Source organism: Neopelma chrysocephalum, unplaced genomic scaffold (assembly GCF_003984885.1).
Source record: "Neopelma chrysocephalum unplaced genomic scaffold, ASM398488v2 Primary Assembly neopelma1_274, whole genome shotgun sequence".
NCBI classification, from domain to species: Eukaryota; Metazoa; Chordata; class Aves; order Passeriformes; family Pipridae; genus Neopelma; species Neopelma chrysocephalum.
In genome coordinates this window covers 894,979-914,406 of record NW_020897936.1, presented here as the reverse complement: position 1 = coordinate 914,406, position 19,428 = coordinate 894,979, and the positions used below count along the sequence as shown (strand labels likewise).

Sequence of the window (19,428 nt, the reverse complement as noted above, 5' to 3'; positions counted from 1 at the left end):
AATGGGTTCAAACTGAGAGCAGGTTTAGACTACAGACTAGGAAAAAATTCTCCCCTGTGAGGGTGGGGAGGCCCTGGCACAGGTTGCCCAGAGAAGCTGTGGCTGCCCCTGGATCCTTGGAAGTGTCCAAGGCCAGGTTGGATGGGGCTTGGAGCAACCTGGGCTGGTGGAAGGTGTCCCTGCCCGTGGCAGGAGGTGGCACTGGATGATCTTCGGGATCCCCTTCCACCCCAAACCATTCTGTGATTCTCCTGGAGAAGGTTCCACTCCCGCTTCCGACACTGCTCTCACACGTCCCCCCACAGAAGTTCGGGCACAGCACTGTCTGACACACGGAGCTCAGCCAGGGGACTGTGCCTATTTCGCGTTCTGTATCCCAGGCTCGGTCTCTCGGGTAACACTCCTATGACAAGCGGCCGGGCGGTGCGGATGCCCAGGGACAGCAGCTAATTAGTGTTAATCACCTCCGGCCGAGGGCTGCCCGGGGCAGGGCCCGCCCGCGCCGCGCTCCTGGCGGGGCAGCGCCCTCGGCCCCGGGGTCGGGGGGAGGCGAGAGCCATCCCTGAGCCATTCCTGAGCCATGGGGGGAGCCATCCTTGAGCCACCCCTCAGCCAAGGGGGGAACCATCCCTGAGCCGTCCCTCAGCCATGGGGGGACTGGCCTGGAGGAGGCTGAGGGGAGACCTCATGGCGGTCTGCAACATCCTCGCGAGGAGCAGAGGAGGGGCAGGCACTGAGCTCTGTTCTGGGGGGACCAGGGACAGCACCCAGGGAATGGCTGGAGCTGTGTCAGGGGAGGTTTGGGCTGCACCTCAGGAAAAGGTTCTTCCCCCAGAGGGTGGTCAGGCACTGAACGGGCTCCCCAGGGCAGTGGGCACAGCACCAAGGGTGACAGAGCTCCAGGAGGGTTTGGACAACGCTCTCAGGGACAGGGTGGGATTGTTGGGGATGGTTTCGTGCAGGGCCAGGAGCAGGAGTGGATGATCCCTCTGGATCCCTTCCAGCTCAGCAATCCCAGTCCGTGTGATCCCTCCCTCCTGGCCCCGCCCCGTCACCGCCCTTCCGCCGGCCCCGCCCCCACGGAGCGCGCGGGTTTACGCGTGCGCGCGAGTGCCCGACCGTCACGTGACGCGGCGGCGGATGCGCTTCCGGGTGAGCGCGGGCCCGGCCCGGCCTGTGCCGTCAGTGCCGCCCCTGCCCGGCGCTCTGCCCACAGGTACGGCCGCGGGGGGCGGGAGCGGACAGCCGGGAGCCTCGGGCCGCGGCCCGGCCGCGGGTGCGCAGGGGGCTCGGCCGGGGCCGGACCGGGCGGCGCTTACGGTGACGGGTGAGGGGGGCGGTCAGGGACCCGGGGGATGGACAGGGACCCCCCCCCCCCGGGGATGGACAGGGACCCTGCCCAGGACGGGCAGGGACCCCCCGAGGACGGGCAGGGACCTCCTGGGGACGGGCAGGGCCCCCGCGGCCCCGCCGTGCCTGGCACGGGCAGAGCTGTGAGCGCTGAATCCCAGCGGGAAATCCCCCCCTGCCCCGGGATGTCCCTGCCGGGACGGGCGCAGAGCCGGGGCGCGGAAGTCAAAGGGTTGCTTTGGACTGCCTTTTGTCTTAGTCCCTCCTTATTTCCTGCTATTAACGCAATACGATAAATAGTAGTTGCTTGGTTTTGGGTGACTCGTGTGCATGTTTAAGTCCTGCAGAGGAATATTAGTTGTATTTAGGCAGGGTGTAAATTCTTTGTGACAGAAGTCAGTGTTTACCTGTAAGTGAGTCTGAGTGGCACAGAAATGCAGGTCCCTTTGTTGCTGTGAGTGTAGATTCCAGAGCAGTGTCCTTGGAAAGCTTGGAAAGCAGTGTCCTTGGAAAGCTTGGAAAGCAGGAGTATCTTCAGAGGTTTTCTCTTTTAGCTGCCTGATTTCTCTGTGCTTCAATGCTGAGGGAAAGGAGTAAAAAGGAGGCAAAGAATTGATGTGTTTTTAATGAAAACCCTTGTATCACCTGATGCAGACTTGCAAGGGATGAAGTCTGAATGTGTGTCTTAGGTCTAGGAAAGATGTCCTGGGTTCATGGTCACGTTCTGAAAGCCATTGGAATTATAAAAACATTTAGAAATTGCCATGAGCTCCATCACGTGGGTTTGGGCACCAGGAAATGTGTCTGTTCCTTGCTTTTGGCTTGCTGTAAAATCAAATGGGAAAATTACTTTCAGAGGCACCAGGAAATGTGTCTGTGCCTTGCTTTTGGCTTGCTGTAAAATCAAATGGGAAAATTACTTTCAGAGGCACCTCTTTAATGCCTGGAACCTGGAATTACCAGTTAATGTTTCTGTTGACACAGTGAGGTGAAACATGGGGGGGAAAAGTAGGCTAACCTTTGTTGAGGTTGGTTTTGACTTTTTCAGGTGCAGACAGCTTTCTGTTCTTGGCCCATCGGGTGCATCATTCAGTCTGTGCTTGTCATTGCAATGGCCTTGCAAAGAGAAATGTTGTATCTGTTGTACTTCAAATGCAGAGGTGCTGATGGAGGACTGGCTGTGGGTCTGTGTGTTGGATGGGCAGATGGGACCATGGAAACGTGGAACTCCTATTTATTTGTGTGTTTGCCTGCAAACTCAGAGGGGGAAACCTAATTAATTTTTGCAAGGAGTCTTTAACTTCATGAATAAAATGATCTCAAGCTTTCTGTTGTTGTTCCCCCTCTCCCCCTTTATTAAATATTTGGGACAGACTAGAGTCCCTGTTTAGCTGTACAGTAAATTTTAAAAACTGACAATTTTTAATAGGCTTCTTAAGACTGTTGTACTTGATATTCCAGTACCTACCAGCTAAGGCAGCTTGGTATTAATGAGAGAACTCTGAAAATTATCTATTCTTCTAGGAAAAAGGATGAAAACAGTGTTGTTTGACCTCTGGTGCAAGCAGTGTTGTTCTTCAGATGCAAACTACAGTGGGTAGAATGGAAGTGTGTTCATTAGCTGCAGTGAAGGAGGGGTGGGTTTGAGTGATGTGTTCCTTGTGATAATTCTTTCTGTAATATCACAACTTGCCTGTTGGGCTGCTTAAAAGAACAAAATGCATTGTTGAGCACCAAAGTGGCTCCAGTAAGAGGGCAGAACCACTTGGCAACCCTGCATCCAGATGGGCTTTGATGTGTTGAAGTTTCTGACCTTTAGATAACTCCCAGTCTTCCAATTCCATGTCTTTAAGCAAAATAGAAAGTAATGAGCAATGGAGAGTAAGGTCAGGTTTGCTGTTCTCAGAAAGCACAAGTGTTTGAGTTGGCCATGGAGAGTGCCTGGATCAGGTAGAAATTAATTGCTTTTCTGTATGACTGATAAATACTTGCATTATTACAATATAAGACATTTTTCAAATGAAGTTTTTAGATTTTAGTTTTACAGCTGAATTAAAAAGACTTTGGCTTATTAAAAACAGATGTCAGCACTGCCATAGAATTGGTAGGAAGACTATTCTAAACTCAGCTTTAGTTTGTATAAGCAGAATGTTTTTCCCCTGCTTGTAAGCATTTATATTAGTTGATGTAAAATGACTTTAGTAATCACTTTTCTAACTTTCTTGAGAAGATTACCCTTCCTTCTTAATTTCTCATTCTTATAGTTGACAAATGATAGTGCTTTTATGTATGAGATTGAAGTAAAAACATCCGAAACAACTACTCAGTCAGCATGTTAAGTAGGATGCTGAAAACTTGAATTCAGTCTTATCTGATGTTGAGCTCAGAGCTTGCCTTGTAAGTAGTTTTCAGTTGTCCTGTGTGGTATTTAGCAAATGATTGCTTTCTGATCCACCTTAATAAGAAGCTGCTGGCAAGAATTCTGCAAGTCACGTGGGGAGTGTTTTGTAAAAGTATCTTAAACTTTGATAACAGCATAATAAGTTTATCTCAGTGGAATGAAACACAAGCAGGTAGGAGTTGCTTCTGCACTGAAGTGCTGTACATTTGCAATTAATAGGGTTACTTGATGTTTGGTGTTTTTCAAAAGTGTGGTGAGAAAACTGTGGGAGTCTTGGAGGAAAACCCGCCTGGGAACTGTGAGGGAACTGTGAGTGCAGTGCAGGTGAGCTCAGGAGGAGCACCTTACAGCCACCAGCACGATGATGGGGTTGGCTGGGGGGGTGTTTGGGTATTTTTCCTGTCAGTTTTCTTAATTTCTCCATCTGTCCCCCGAGAGTGGAGTCAGCAGGTCAGATTTTCTTTTGGGGTTATAGTCAGCTGGGTCTTTGCATTAGGTGGTTCGTTCCATCCTGGTGTAGCCACTGTGTCCTGACTGTGTAGGGTCCCTGGTGGCACTCCTTGTGTTCCATCCCCATGAGAGCTGCCCAGATTCCCTGGCAGTGTGAGCACAGCAGGATCCCGTCTCCCAGCACACATTTCCAGTCCCTGGTGCAGTGGCAGGGCAGCACCGGGACACCCACGCCTGCTGTGCTGGGTGGCATCACCTCGGGGACAGGCAGCACTTGTTTCAGGAGCACAGGCCCATCATTCAAGCAGCAAGAAACTGCTCCAAACAGGGTCTTAGTCAGAAAGGACAAACAGAAAGAGGGACAGCTGGGAGGACAATTGCCAGGGGCAAGTTCTTGAAGGTTGTGTGCAGCAACTCAGAGGTTCAGGTGCTGAATGATTCAAACAAGGAGCCTGACCCTTCAGAGGAACCAGGTTGCTGCCTTCCAGAAATTTAATTTCAGTTTTCTGAGTGAGGGAAGCAGGGAGATGTCAGTAACACAGGTTTAAACTGAGGTCATTAGTGTTTATTTTGTCTGTAGTACTGCAGTTTTATAAAAAGGATCAGTCTTTTTAACTTTTCTTTATTAATCAACTTGTGTGGTGTAGCTCTAAGCATTGCAGGACGTTTTAAGATCAGTCTGTGGTTGGAATCAGGTCAGGAGAAGAGAAATTTGGATTTGTTGTGAAAGGAAAGATGATCCTACAGAACAATAAGTGTAATTTGTTTCTTTTTAGCCATACAAACCCCCCACATCTGAGTTAATTGGCAGTGTGATTGCGTTTGAACTTTGTATTTACTGGTGTTCTATGTTGATTGTTCCTTTGCATTTAAAAGTACCATTGTTTCTTGTTTTGCTCAGTGTTTCATCATTGATAAGTTTACCTGTTTCTGCCAATGTTTAGAGCCAACACAGCAAAGAACTTCAACTGGTTTGGACTTGTATGTCAGCAGAATGGTTTATCATGTTCCATTACTGGGGATTCCTTGTTGCTGGTGATGGGTGAGCCTGAAAAAACACAGCTTCCTTTGCACATCCCAAGGTGAGTTCTCTGAAAGCAGCCTCTTAAACAGTTATATTTTAAGTGTTTGGGTTGGTTGGTTTTTGTTTTAATTTTTAAATGGGTTGTATTTTAGATCTGACCATGTGGATTTTTTTTCTCAAAATATACAAAATTACTCATTATCTCCTATAGAATCTAGAGTTTCTTACATTTTGGAGTGAACTGCTGTAATCAGAAATGATAAATCAGGTTGCTCAAGGGCTGGATTTTAACTGAGAGGTTGATTCTGCTTGATTACACAAAATCCCTTCCAACCTCCATTACAGTATGATAAACCATTCCATAAGCAGTTTTATATGGGGGAAAAAGTAAAATGGAAACGATAAACTTTTCCCTGTGCTGTTTTGGTTTTTATTCTGCATAATACCTCAACCTGGGGATAAGTTAAAGGATGTTTTGCCAGTATGGGAATTGCAGTAGTATGGAAGTAGCATCTTCTGTTATGTTCCTGCAGCTCCTCTTTAGCCCGTTGTCCTGAAGACAAGAGGTTCTGGCTGACCAGGAGTCTCTGTTAGCAGTTCGAGTTGGCTGGAGAATGGAAGGTGTTGAGTTTAAGGAAGAATGGCAAGATGAAGATTTTCCAAGGTTTTGAATTTTGTTTTAAAGTCATTCAGATCAAACACACAACATCCACAATAAGCCACCTCTCTGTCTTCCTGGTGAACTAATACTCAGTAATGATCTTGAAAGTCGTATTATTATACATTAATAGTATATATTTAATAGATATTAATATAGTAGTCCTGAAAAGGTTTGTGGTGTGAAAGGGGCTTGCTTCATGTTCTGTGGAAGTGAAGTAATGCAGCATTGCCACTGCTGATGCTTCCAGTGTTACTGAAGTGAACATTTGTAAGCTTGGCTTTGTTTATTTTCTGTGATAATATTTTGCAGCTACATTGTTTGCATATTATTACCAGTGTCTCAAGGCCCAAATATTTCATTGAGCAACATTCCTGAGCAAAGTCTGTAACAGTTAAGGCTGCTCCTGATGCTTGGGCCCACAAAGGAACTGCATCAGCTGCCTTTGGAGGCATTTCTCTGATCATGTGACTAAACTACTCCTGTCATGTGTTGATGTCAAAGTTTGTCAAGCAGGGATGTGACAGATTTTCTTAAGGATGACACACTGGTAGTAATCAGTGTTCTGTCACATCAACAGATGGTCCCTTGAGTGATGTAAAGGAATTTTCTGCTACTTTGGTGCTTTGTTTACTGAGAACTTGAACTTGGGCTAGAAGTAAATTTAGTTCAGTTCTATCCCACAGTGTTTTTTTTAGCAGTGTGTAAGTCTAAATATTTGGCATTAAAAAAAATGTAAAAGAAGTTTTGTAACAGTAATTTCTACTTTGTGTCCCAGGCCCCTGCCAGAGGATGATCCTGTTGAATCTGAAACTTTGGCTGCAGCTGGAACAGAAAGCCAGGCTGGTAAGAACATTCCACTCCAGTCAAGCTGCTTCCTACTTAGCTGCTGTTCTAAAGCTCCATTTTGCTTCAGGGTGTTTTTCGGTGTGTGGGGGTTCTTGGGTTGGTTTCTTTGGGTTGGGCTTTTTGTTCTCTTTTGAGTCAGGCTTGAGGAAGCAGCATTGTGAATGACACTTCTGTATGTGAAGGGTATTGTAAATATCTGGTCTAGAAAGAAAAGGGTTTTGGAACAAAAATAGGAGAGTCATCGTGCTCTCTGTGAGCAGAGTTATCCAGGTAGAGCTGGACAACAAGGAATTACTGCACTCACTTCCTGATCTGCCTTAAAATCTTTGTTCATTATTTGACTTCTGGTAGCAATTGGGGCCTACCTTGGTTTTGCTCCCGATTTCAGACTTTTGTGGCTATTTAGGAGCATTGCCTGTTTCAATGGTCGGAGGGGAAATAATATAAATGGCTTTTTTTTACGTTTTAAATTTTTTTGGATTTTGTCTGTGTGCTGCGCTTGTGGCATTTCCAGTGCAGGATCAGTAATTTGATGTTATTCCCTGCTTTCAAGTGCTGTCTTAATCACACCAGCATTTGCCTTGTGCCTGAAAGCATTCTGTGTTTTCACAAACAGGTTCTTTGATTTTCTGTCCTCACTGTTGTCTGTCAGGTTTTTTTTTCAACTTGTATGTTATTTTTTATTTCATCAGAGGTGGTTATGATGTTACTGATGCCTAACAAAAACAAGGGTAGGGACATGAATCTATTGTATTATTTGCAGGATTTATTTAGTATAATACCTGCAACAACTGGGTAAACTTACAATCTTATGACTTGAGATCTTTTACCTCCTGTTCTTTTCATCCCATATGAAAGTCTTAATCCACAGATACACTGTTTGAATTATTGGCATTAGCATACAATCTCTTATGAAAGAGGACAGTGCTGTTCTGTGTTATTAATTTGCTTGTCTGAACTCATTTAGCTTTGGGAATAAATAATTTGCTTTTTTTAGATACAGAGGTTAATGGAACCAAAGTGAGGAAGAAACTAGTGGCTCCAGATATCAGCTTAAATTTGGATCCCAGCGAGCAACCTGGTTTGTCTGATGACTTGGATGAGAGTGGGGAGATTGATTTGGATGATATAGATACTCCTTCAGAAAACAGTAATGAATTTGAATGGGAAGGTAAGTATTTTGGTCCTTTGCTCAGATGCTCTAAAATATTTCTATTTTTTTATGTGCAGGGCAGCAGTTTCTCAAGTAAGAAATAACTATGACTTGAAGTTACAAGAGGAAAAATGTAAAGGGAGTGATTAGATTAGAAATTGGAAATGGGTGCAATGAATTTTTAAAGAGCAAAAGGCCTCATCTGATTAGTAAACAAGCAATAATAGCCGTAACTCCAGGTAAACTTAGCTGAATATCATCTATATATACATCTATATACCATCTATATATACATCTATGAGACTTGAAGTTATGGAAAATCCTCTCTGTTGCAGTATGTTTTTAAAAGCCATCCTGTTGAAAAAAGTCTCAAAGGTGTTTTCCATGTGTTAGAGGTGAGTTTAAATGGAGGGAACATCCAAAGGGCCAGAGATTGGCTGCCCAGGAACTCATGAACTGCAATTTAAGGAGGACTGAGTGGTATTTTTGAAAACACTGAGTAACACCTGTCTCATACCTTCCTGTGGTAAGAATGGCAAAAGCCCTAGGCTTTGCTTTCCACATGGCCTGGAAGCAGTAGAAGAGCCTCAGTTTTGTGTCAAGGAATTCTGAAATTACTTGATAGGAAGTTAACTTAGCTGTAGCCACAGTAGTAATGATCTTAATTTTAAGAAATGACTAGATGCTTTATCTTACTTTTATAGGCAAAACTTGGAGATTCTAACAAATTTTATTTGAGGCAAACATTTTGTGTAGGAGTTGGAGCACAAAGTTTAAACTTGGAGTTTAATTATGTTTTAAGGCCCTTTTGTGTAAACCAAGAACTGTTGTGTTGGTCAGTGTGTTGAAGTCTCTAACATCTGTAAACTTCATGGCTTAAAAATGTCTCTAATAAGTAAACATGTAAACTCAATTATTATTTTATTCTGAAAATAAAATAATGTTAATTCCTGACTAAACAGGAAGTTCTCTTCTCACTGTTGTGTTTGAAACAATACCTGTGGAGAAAGAAACACTCTCTATAATAAGGGGGTGGGTTTGTTTTTTTGAGATAGCTAAAGACATGTTGCAGGTGAAGTTTTCCTAACAGAGACTGTGTGTTTACCTGGGTAAAAGGATTTTCACTGTTTTAAGAAGAATTGGTATTTAGGGGTAGTTTTGCTGTGATGCAAAGGAACTGTTCCAGATGCTTGTGTCTTGTTTTTAAAAGTGGCTGAAAAGGGTTTCTGTCTTTTCTTCCTTTAATGCTGCTGCCTTCATTTTCCTGGAAGGATAGTTTCAATTAACAGCTTTGTCTTGGGAACAGACAACTAACTTGCAGTAGGTTTTTCTCGCTTTGGGTAAGGTCTGTGCAACAAAGTCAAGAATCATCATTGAATTGGTGCAAATTGTCTTACAGATTGCTGTCACATAAATTTCATATATATTGATTACACACATGTGAATTAGGTTTAATTTCTAATAGATTTGCCTGCATGTCTGCTTGCGAGGTACCATCAATGTTTTTAATCATGCTTGTATGTAAATCTGTGATCAAGCAACCTCTGTAATTCTCACTGGAGTTAACCACTTTGTCTATTTTGGTGACATTCACTGAGGTCTGTGTTCTGAAAGCCTACAATTAATTAGGCTTCCTACACGAATGGAAATTTTTCACGTACTCTTAACACAGAAAATTACTGCCAACATGAGTATGTTGATAAAATATCCCTGACACCAGCTGGTCTGTCCGACTGGCTAAAGAACACCAAAATGGATCAGACAGCAAAGTGGTTAACCTGTGCTGTACCTGCTTGGCACTGTAATGGTGTTCATAATGGATCTTGAACGTGTTTTACCTTTGGCAGATGATCTTCCAAAACCAAAAACTACTGATGTGGTTAGGAAGGGCTCCCTCACTGAGTACACTGAGGCAGAGGAGAAGGACGATGGGCGGCGCTGGCGGATGTTCCGGATCGGAGAGCAGGATCACAGGGTGGACATGAAGGCAATTGAACCCTATAAAAAAGTTATCAGTCATGGGGGTAAGGATTGGCCATGTGGGGAGGGGAACTGCTGAGCAACTGCTTCTGTAGGCTGAGCTGGGGTGGCACAGGGAGAGCTTTGGGCATAATGGCTTGTGATGGTTCGTTTTTTGCAGTGTTAAGACGCTGCTGATTTAATAATTTTTTCTCTATTAAACTAAAGTTCCAAAATGTTCACATGTACTAAAGTGCACATATGTAATAAGATGTATTCAATCTGTTCTACAGTGTCACTGCCACCAGTGCATTTTTTTTTGGTTTTAAGTGTGTTGAAAGCACTAACTGTAGATCTACTAAGACCTAAATCAATTCATGACTTCCCAACAGTCTGTGAAGTTTAGGTTGGAAAAAAAGTTGACTTAACTTTAAATAACATAAGATATTATTAAATATGCTGAGATGTTGGTTGTAGGTACAGCATTTGATTGACTTCAGCTATTGCTTTAGAAGTAGACAAAAAAGAAATCTTGAGGTTTTCTGTAAGAATCTGTCCATGTAGATGTTTGTAAATCTCTTTAAGGTAAATAATGAAAAAGCTTACTGAATGTGCTTGACTCTGTGTAAATGTAGTCAATAGTAGTCATCTTTGTCACTACTGCTGCTTTTTTCTTTGGTTTTAGGTTATTATGGTGATGGGTTAAATGCCATTGTTGTGTTTGCTGTTTGCTTTATGCCTGAAAGCAGCCAGCCTAACTACAGATACCTGATGGACAATCTATTTAAGTGAGTCATCATCTGCCTCTGAATACTGTCTTAATTCCACATTGTGAAACTTAGCATTCTAAGGAGAGTTACTTCTCTCTCTTTTTAATAAAGCTTTTTATATTTCAGATGAGGGAAAGGTAGCAAATAGAAAAACAACTACATCTACTTCCTGGGGAAGGAAAGAAATGGATTAGATGTTGTTCAACAGTGTTGCCAACTCTGTTTTTTCATTATTTTTAATATATTTGAGCATAGGAATTATTAGGAATTACTTTCAAGGGCAGGCTGTGGACACTAAAGTTTCCTGTCTCTGCAGGTATGTAATTGGCACTTTAGAGCTGTTGGTAGCTGAGAACTATATGATAGTTTACCTGAACGGTGCAACCACACGGAGGAAAATGCCCAGCCTAGGCTGGCTCAGGAAGTGTTACCAGCAGATTGACAGAAGGTAAGAAGCTCTGCAGTGTTTTCTTACAATATTCACATGCTCAGTGATAGCCATATTTGGGATGAACTGCTGTTCAATGTGGTGTCTGGTCCCTTTGGGGAGGATTTGATTAAGGAAATTGCTTGGCCTGTTGAAAACCCCTTCCTAAGCTGGACACTGTGGGATGAAGCTTCAGACACACCTGGGGGGTGCTGTGTGGTGTTTGGATTTCTTTGTGTGTGTTTTTTTTGTGTTTGTTTAATTATTGTAGTTACTTGTAGGCTTGAGGGTTTTTTAGATGAAAACAGTAGTCTTAGAATATTAAATATTGTTATCTTGTAGAATATCGTTAAAACCTAATGTATATAATGTAATAATGTGTGAACCACTTCATCATTAGTTGTGTAAAAAGATTCAAAGAAACTTCTCCTTGGAGTGTTATTTCCTTGTCATTCTTGTTAAATTGATACTGTGTCTTAATTTTTTATAGTATTTTTTCTTCTGCCAGATGTTGGTTTCTAATAATGGAATGTCAGAATACTAGGTTTATGGGACAGGTGGGCTTGCAAAAACACACTTGTTTTATATTCAAAAACCCTTTGTTGTCAAGCTGCTTTTTTCTTCTAGTAATTACTTTCATTGTTTAAATTCTTCAGGTTAAGGAAAAATCTGAAATCATTGATTATAGTTCATCCTTCTTGGTTCATCAGAACACTCCTGGCCATCACAAAACCTTTTATTAGGTAATACTCTGGAAGCTTTTTCTGTTTTTAAGTAATCCTGACAGCTGTTTACTTTGAACTTGAATAACTGTTTTAATACTGGCCTAGTTGAAAATGTTTAAGTTGTAACTGTATACCCTGCATTTGTTCTTCCACAGCTCAAAATTCAGCCAAAAAATTAGGTATGTCTTTACCCTGGCAGAACTAGCTGAGCTCATCCCCATGGAGTACGTCGGCATCCCGGAGTGCATAAAACAGTACGTTTTGTTATTCTCCCTGTTCTCACTGTCCATGTGCTGGAGCTGGGGGGTGTTGTGAGCAGGGTTTGGTTTCACTGTAACACTTGGGAACTTCAGCTCAGATCCCTGCTGTCCGTAGGAGGGTCCATGTCTGACCTCACCTGGGGGTGGAGGAGCTGGAGGCACAATGTTCCTGTAGAGTGACTTCCACGGGTGGTGTTTGTGTGATCACTGAGTTCTGATGTGCAAATTAGGTCTTCTAGAGACAAGGCAGTTGTTCTACACCTCATATGTATGCTAAACTGGCTTGTGAGTGAGAAATTCTGGGCATGTTGGTACTGAAGTTATTTATAAGACCTTCAGTGTTCTTCAGTGGAACAAGTTAAGTGCTGAAATATCACTTGGGTTGGGCTTTCATTTAAAAGAAGAGCAGTGGTGGGAAAGTGCTGAATCCCTACCCATTACAGTGCTAAACAACTTTGATAAATAAGTGAGGGCAGCATCAATGTCATTTTTTTCCCTTCCTCCAGATATAAATATCCATTTTAACATCAGCACAATTTTCCTCTCAAAAATGATGATGATGCTTTTGTCAATAGCAGTTGCAGGTGCAGTAATAGAGTAGAAACCATAAACTTGGGTCTTAAACCAGATGATCAACTGCTCAGCCTGTCAGAGGGGATAACATCCAACTGCTCAGCCTGTCAGAGGGGGTAACATCCCAAACCTGTGGCATGTCCTGCACTGTCAGAGGTGATCACAAACTGGGAGGACATGGCCTAGTGTGTGCAGGCAGAGGGGCACATCCATGTTGGACAAATCCTTGTGCTCCCACAAATAGCTGGGCATTGCAGGAAACATTCAGCTGGATCAGTTCCACAGTTGAACTCTAAAATAGAGAGAACTGTTTTCCTCAGGTGGGGATGAAAGAGTGCTAGAGGAGCCTTGGGCTTCTCTCTAGAATTTTTTTTACTGGGTGTTTTTAAGGATGTGCTATGAATATTCAGGCTGTCATTCCAACTCTTGAAAGACTCCTTTCTGTGTTGATAAACCTTTAACTGTTCTGCAGAAGCTGAACTTGGTTAACTTAGAGAGTTAATTGTCAGATTTGGAGGATTATATCTGGCTCCAAACTGTTATGAATACAGACTTTAAATTTTAGTGCTGAATGTTGATACCATGCAAGAGGTCTCATTGATCTCATTTGTTATGTCATAATAATTAAATGGTTTTTGTTTAATGCTTATAAATGCTGGAACTACTACGTATTTTTTCTTAATTATATCAGTTTCAACACTTGATAAGTTTCTACAAACTGTATTGACACTAATACTAGTTTGCAGTTTCTGTTGATTTTGGCCTTCATATGTTATATTTACTGAAATGAAACTTTTCCTCACCAAGGTATGAAGAAGAAAAGTTTAGAAAGAAACAGAAAAGGTATATTCATATTTTGATTAGGGTTGCATCTAGATAAGACAATTTGCACTGCAACTAACTCCCAGTTGATTGGCTTGCATAAAGGAATAAGCATTTGTAAATATAAACATGCACTAGTGCCCAAGTTTTTATGCATGAAAGGAACCCTCCTGTACTTGCAGGCAGTAAATCATCTACAGAAGCTCACCCTGGGGGTTCAGACAGAGACTTGGGAATAGTTTCTGTTACATTATTATGTGAGATGCTCACTTCTAAGGGGATACATGTGTTCTCAACTGAGTCTTCAAGAGGCAAAAGTAGTGCTTCTGTATGAACCTACTAAATCCAATTTCCCTGTTTCTAAGGAGAATTGATACCTGAAGATGAGCTGTATTTAGGTGCTAAGCTGTCTGTGCATTAGCAGAGATGCAACTCTGTAAGAAGTTCTAATATTGAATCTTGTATTCTTGGTATTCACTACCTTTTTAGTTATTAACTTGCACAGTTGCAATCTAAATAAGTATTTTAGTGCTGTTTGTATTTGCAGTGCCTATGTTCCTTGCTAATAAACATTGGATTTCCATTTTGTTAATTTTCAGTCTCCTGCTAACTATTCAAGCTATTCCAGCAGCTGATGACATTTTTTTGATGGATATGTTCTTTTTTCACCCACTAACAATTGTATTGAAAGATTTTGCTACTAACTTTGGTTTTCTTTTTTAATTACTTTTTCTGTGTTTGCATAACTATTCAGGGAAGCTTATTGTCTAAATTGGGTAGAGGAATACTGAGCAATTAAAGTAAAAGAAATTTAAATTCTTTCTGAAAGCTAGCATGTAAACCTAGTGATGTGTTGGACATTCTTTAGGAATTAATCCAATGAAGTGATAATTTTGCAGTGTGTGACCTGAAGTACTAAGCCTGTCAAATTTAAGAAACCCTTTCAGTAAATGTCAAACAATAGTTCTGCTTGATTTTTATTTCCCCAGTGTGCATAATTTGGCCCAATTCTCTTGCAAGGCCCAATGTATTCAGGATGCAACCCAGAGACATTCAAACAGCAATGCAGAAACTTTCAAAAATCTCAGTACAACAAGCACTTTTCAGTGTCCCCTGCACTCCCATCACTTTTGTACAAAGGAGGGTGTTCTTCAGTGAAAAATAGATGTAGAGAAGAGATCACAGGCAGAATTTGATCCCAAGTCTTTACCCAGGCTGAAAGCAGCTGTAGCATTATTTACTATATAACAGAGGCAAGGGAGCTTTTCTGAGGCACTGCAGGGAGGTCAGGGCTGAGCTGCAGTCTCAGAGCACCCTTTGCACTGTGCTGCTGAACAGGTTTCCAGCTGGGCTTGTTGCTTCCAGACCTCAGTGCTCCAGACCTGTTGGATCCTTATGTCCCCTTTTTATGGGTTCGTGGCCTAAAGGAGCTGCCATTGTTTCTGTCATTTTGGAGAACTGGCTGGTAATAGTTTGAGAGACAGGTTAGACAAGTTGTTAGAGGGCAAACTCTTCGTCTCTCTCACTTTGGAACTGCTTTTGGTTTTAAAATTAATTTACCTCCATGCACAGCTTACTTTATAGAAAATTGAATTCAGACTGCAGCTTATTCTTATTGTAAAGAGGAAAAGAATGTTTCGTGCAGGGCTGTCAGTCATCCACTGGTTCCTGCAGAGCAGCATTTTGTTTGCTAGTCACAAGACAGATGTTAAAAAGTAAGACACCAAGTAAAAACCACCTTTATCAGCATGGTGGTGAATTTTTCCTGGGTAATTCCAAATGTCTTAAACTTAGTAGAAAAACATTGCAGTTAAGGAGCCTCTTCGCTTTTGTTGATTCAACTAATCCTGTTACCTTGGCTTAATTACTATAACTCTGAAGGTAATTCAGTGCTTATTCTGCAGCATGAGAATTCCCCAAAGTGGTAGTGCTTGCCAGTACTATTGTATTACCTGTAAGCTTGTATTCTTGTTTGCATTTTTTAATAAAAGCACAGGACCTGCTTTTTTCTTCTGTAGTCAAACTTCACTTCCACTTTTTAAATGTTTTCATTCAAGTGCTATAGTATTTAAATGGTTTCCTAACAGTTCCTTTTAATTAATTAATTAATTTCTACGGGGAGGTAGGAAAATAGATATTTTTAAAAATCCCAACAATGTGATTGCATTAAATAAAAACCTTAATTTAATATTTAATTACTAAAACTTTTCCTATGTGAAAGCTTTTTGTTTTCCTTTTAAGACTAATAATTTTTTCTTAATATATGAGCTACCAAACTACGTTAACAAAGTTTTAATTTTAGTGTTTCTTTGCTGAGCAGAGTTGACCAAGAGCTGAATGGAAAACAAGAGCAGAAAAGTGAACAGTAAGTTTGGAGCGCAAACAAGACTGAAGAATATGCAGATGGGATGATGCTGTTTCCATTTCCAATGTGTTCTCTGTGTGTATGTATCATATAACCTGTTGCAAAAGGTGCTTTGGACTAGCACAAGAACTGCTTCCTGCTGTATTGGTTTGTCTTGACTTTAATAGCTGTTTATGTACTCGTTTTATACTGCTAAATGTCAAAGAACCCTATGTTTTTCAGAGGATGTTCTTGCCATTGTTTATCTAAATGATGCATGTTCTTCAGTAAAATATTTATATACCTAAATGTTAAAGGAAAGAGATAATATATATTTTTATGACTGAGCAATATATTGTGTGTGCCTGCTGAAGGAGTTCATTTGCAGGTAGACAAGGCCATAAGTTAGTTGTTTTTATTGTATCAATCTGTTTTGCTGTAAATGGTCAAGTGCATTTCTTCATTGTTGCAGAAAGTTGTTTGGTTATTAACGATGAAGTCTTTCATGAGTGCAGAGACCCTTCTTTTTGCTCACACAGCCAATCCAGGCTCACTCCTTACCTTGAGGGTCTTTCAGTCCCCTGTCCAGGGCACAGAACTGCAGTTCTGGGAACATCAGGCTCTTGGCCAAAGGGTTCAAGCCTGAGCCACAACAGAAGCTGAGCTGTCTGAATGACTAGGAAGGTATCAGACCTTTCTCAGCTGAAGTTGTGAATTTAGGATCTGCTTCAGGACATCCAGACGGTCTCAGCTCCTGCTGTGAAGTGAGTTCATTGCAGTTCTTCCTGGATGAACCCTGGTTGTCCATAGTAGGAACTCTGGTCATACTCAGTAGAACTTGGGAGTTACACAGTTATTCCAGCCATATTACCATTTTTTTGGCAGAAGTATGGGGAGCCTTATGCTACCTGTGTCATCCCTGGAGATGAAACATCTGTTTCTAAAGCTCTTAAGTTTGGCACATGATACAGCAGTACTTTACTTTTACAAAAGTGATTTAAAGGTTGGGTTTTTTTCTGCTCTCCACAATGGTGGTAAACCTGTGTCTATAAGAGATGTTCTTGGACACATCACTACTGTTTATATGTTTATAAGGCAATCATAATGCAGCGGGGAATGTGTTGGAGAAGTTTGTAACATCTTCTGGTAAACACTGCAATTTCCCTGTAAGGACAGGTGCATGCAAATAAATCCATTCAGGAGTTGAGCAATATAATGTTCTAGCAAATATATTAAATCTTTGCTTTTGATGTTTATTGTGCTCACAATTTTGTCTTTGCCAAAAAATATCACTTCTCAATTATATTTGAAATGAGTGTTACTCAGTTACGTTAGTAGAAAAAAATCTGGTTGTGTTCAACCAAATTACTGCCTGACACTGCTAAATAGCAGCTGAGAGAGAGTTCTGGGGTCAAGACTTTGCAATTAACAATTAATCTGCTGTCTCTAGTGATAGCTGTACAGACTCTGGGAGCACACTGATGTCAGGGGAGGGCAGATTGCCCATGTCTCTGGAAGGTTAAGTCTGCAGTTTGAAGATGTTCCTCTCGAGATCGAAACTCTTCTGTTACAGTAGTTTCAAAGAGATTAATAAACAGGGTGTACTTGTATAAGAGGCAATACCAATGTCAAGGTGCTTTGCATCCATTCCATCAGGTTTGGATCTTGCTCTGAGGGCAGAGCACAAATGCTAACAGTTTCTTTTGGGCTGTCTTATCTCCTGCCTCAGTTTCCATGTTGACCCAGATTAAAGTTTAGTCAGTAAACTGGGCACTTGCAGCCTTCTGATCCTTTGACAGTGTGGTGTGTATGTACATGCAAACCTGATTTTTACTGGGTTTCCATGCATCCTAAGCTAAACAGTAAGCATTCTGATGATGCCATTTCCATTTTTTCCTAATTAAAAAAAGGTTTATTCTCAGTGGAGGGGTTGTAGTTCTCTCTGCCCTGTTCCTCCCTGTGTGTATAGTGCAGTGTGGAGAAGCCAGTGCTCTCTATGTGCCATATTTACCAAATGATGGGGCTGTTGTTGTGTTTCCTGCTGGCCAAGCGAGTCCACAGTTTCATGCTGCAGGACTCTGATTTCTTTTGGAGACGTGTATGTGCTTCCCAGATGGTTTATTTCTCCAGTATAAGTTGTTGTGAGCACAACAGCTCTTCTGTCCCTAAAGATACACAGCCTGAGAAAGAGGTGTACTAAAGAATTATCCCCCTCTGACTTCTTGCAGCTCATCATTGAATGGTGAGGTGGATGTTTACAAAAAGCAAAGTGGTCCCAAAGTTATGAGTAATGTTTTGTCAAACATATCTTTTTTTGAAATCTATAATATAATGTAATATATTTTAATAATTAAAAACATGAAAAGTTGGAATGTCGTCCTTTAATAAAAATGATTTCAAAACTTGAATAAACTTTGTGATAAGATACAGTATTGTAGGGAATTCACCTTTCAGTGGCACTTCCTTCTAAAAGTAAGACTCATGTTGCTAGAATTCAGTGAGCACTGTTAAGAAAAGGTAATTTCATGAGTCACTAATTTCCCTTTGCCTTGGAGGTCTCGTTAGTTTATATATAAATGCACAGCAATAAGTCATTGCCTGTCTCCTGTTACTGCTGTGGACAACTGAGAGAAGGTTTGGGCCAGTGGACCCTCCATGGATGTGACATTAAATAAAATGATTTCTGCAACAGGGTAAGTGCTCAGAAGTGGCAAAGGGATTTTGGAGAAAGTGTCATTAAAAACTGATGGGAGAAGACTCTGGATTGAATGTTCTTGACATTCTGTGTAGGATGGCAGAGCCACGTTATGTTGGAAAGGAATGGAAAGGGATCTGTAAGGATTTAGTGCTGCAGCAGATTGGATGAGCTTCTGGGATGTTGAAATGGAGAATTTTTATTCCAAAAAGCATGGAACTAGTTGCAGTAACATGTAACTGTGTTCATAACAATGCAGTTTATCATATGTTTTCCTTTATTTTCAGTGAGGAATAGCACTGATGCTGTGAGGAGCTGTGTACTGACAGTTCCCCTCTGACTGCACATGACTAGGGCAGAGCCTGTCTTTGTTAGCACGTTGCAGCAGATTTCTTCCATCACACACTGAAGTGCTCTAATGCCACCCTCAAACCTTCCAGCAGGTCACTGGTGTCACTTCAAGATGAGATTACAGGTGGTGGTGATGGAATCTAACAACATGACCTCGAAGTGTCATGGGGAGGAGAAGGTGGCATTGGTGCCTGCTCCTGTCAGCTTCACTGGTGGCATCTACTGAAACATCTGTACTGAGCTGAAAATAATGGAGATACACTGGGAGTGGGCACTTTCTAAACTCAGTCTGTCACAAAGTTTCTCGGTGAAAAGCGCATTTTTTTCAGTGTCAAATTTTTGTTGGTGTATCCTACGGATTTATACAATATTTACTGTCTAGAAAAATGGTTTAAATTCATGTCTTCTCAAAAGCTGTTGTTTTTGGAGATGACTTTAATTCTCAAGTCATTCCAGTCTCCCTCAGAAAAGCCTCATGTGAGGAACAGAGGAGAGGGATAACAGCTGGTGTGCCTTTTGTAACTGCAAAGTCTTACAAAGCTCTCAGTGAAAATTTTTACTCAGTCCTTGTGAATGCAGGTCATTCTCCAGAGGACTTGTTTCACCCACTGGTTGTT

At 41.7% G+C, this 19,428-nt stretch overlaps 1 protein-coding gene across 4 annotated transcripts; it reads left to right on the top strand.

Moving 5' to 3' along the window:
- Window positions 1-1,110: 1,110 nt before the first annotated feature.
- On the top strand, window positions 1,111-18,133 carry BNIP2 (BCL2 interacting protein 2). 4 transcript variants are annotated; one of them, XM_027704356.1, is made up of 12 exons: window positions 1,111-1,216; window positions 5,146-5,283; window positions 5,759-5,889; window positions 6,662-6,729; window positions 7,730-7,903; window positions 9,733-9,909; window positions 10,530-10,632; window positions 10,931-11,062; window positions 11,698-11,784; window positions 11,922-12,020; window positions 13,407-13,442; window positions 15,742-18,133. In XM_027704356.1, exons 3-12 carry the CDS (start codon window positions 5,840-5,842, stop codon window positions 15,788-15,790), a joined length of 975 nt encoding a protein of 324 aa, XP_027560157.1. In that variant the 5' UTR covers window positions 1,111-1,216; window positions 5,146-5,283; window positions 5,759-5,839; the 3' UTR covers window positions 15,791-18,133. The 4 variants fall into 4 exon arrangements, with proteins under 4 accessions (XP_027560157.1, XP_027560159.1, XP_027560160.1 ...); XM_027704357.1 differs by lacking the exon at window positions 1,111-1,216 and adding an exon at window positions 1,258-1,276; XM_027704358.1 differs by lacking the exon at window positions 13,407-13,442.
- Window positions 18,134-19,428: the final 1,295 nt, after the last annotated feature.

Coding starts and splice junctions, on each gene's coding strand:
- BNIP2 (XM_027704356.1), top strand. CDS start 5,840: ATGGAAGGTGTTGAGTTTAAGGAAGAATGGCAAGATGAAGATTTTCCA. Junction 7,904..9,732: donor TAATGAATTTGAATGGGAAG/GTAAGTATTTTG, acceptor TACCTTTGGCAG/ATGATCTTCCAAAACCAAAA. Junction 11,785..11,921: donor ATCACAAAACCTTTTATTAG/GTAATACTCTGG, acceptor GTTCTTCCACAG/CTCAAAATTCAGCCAAAAAA.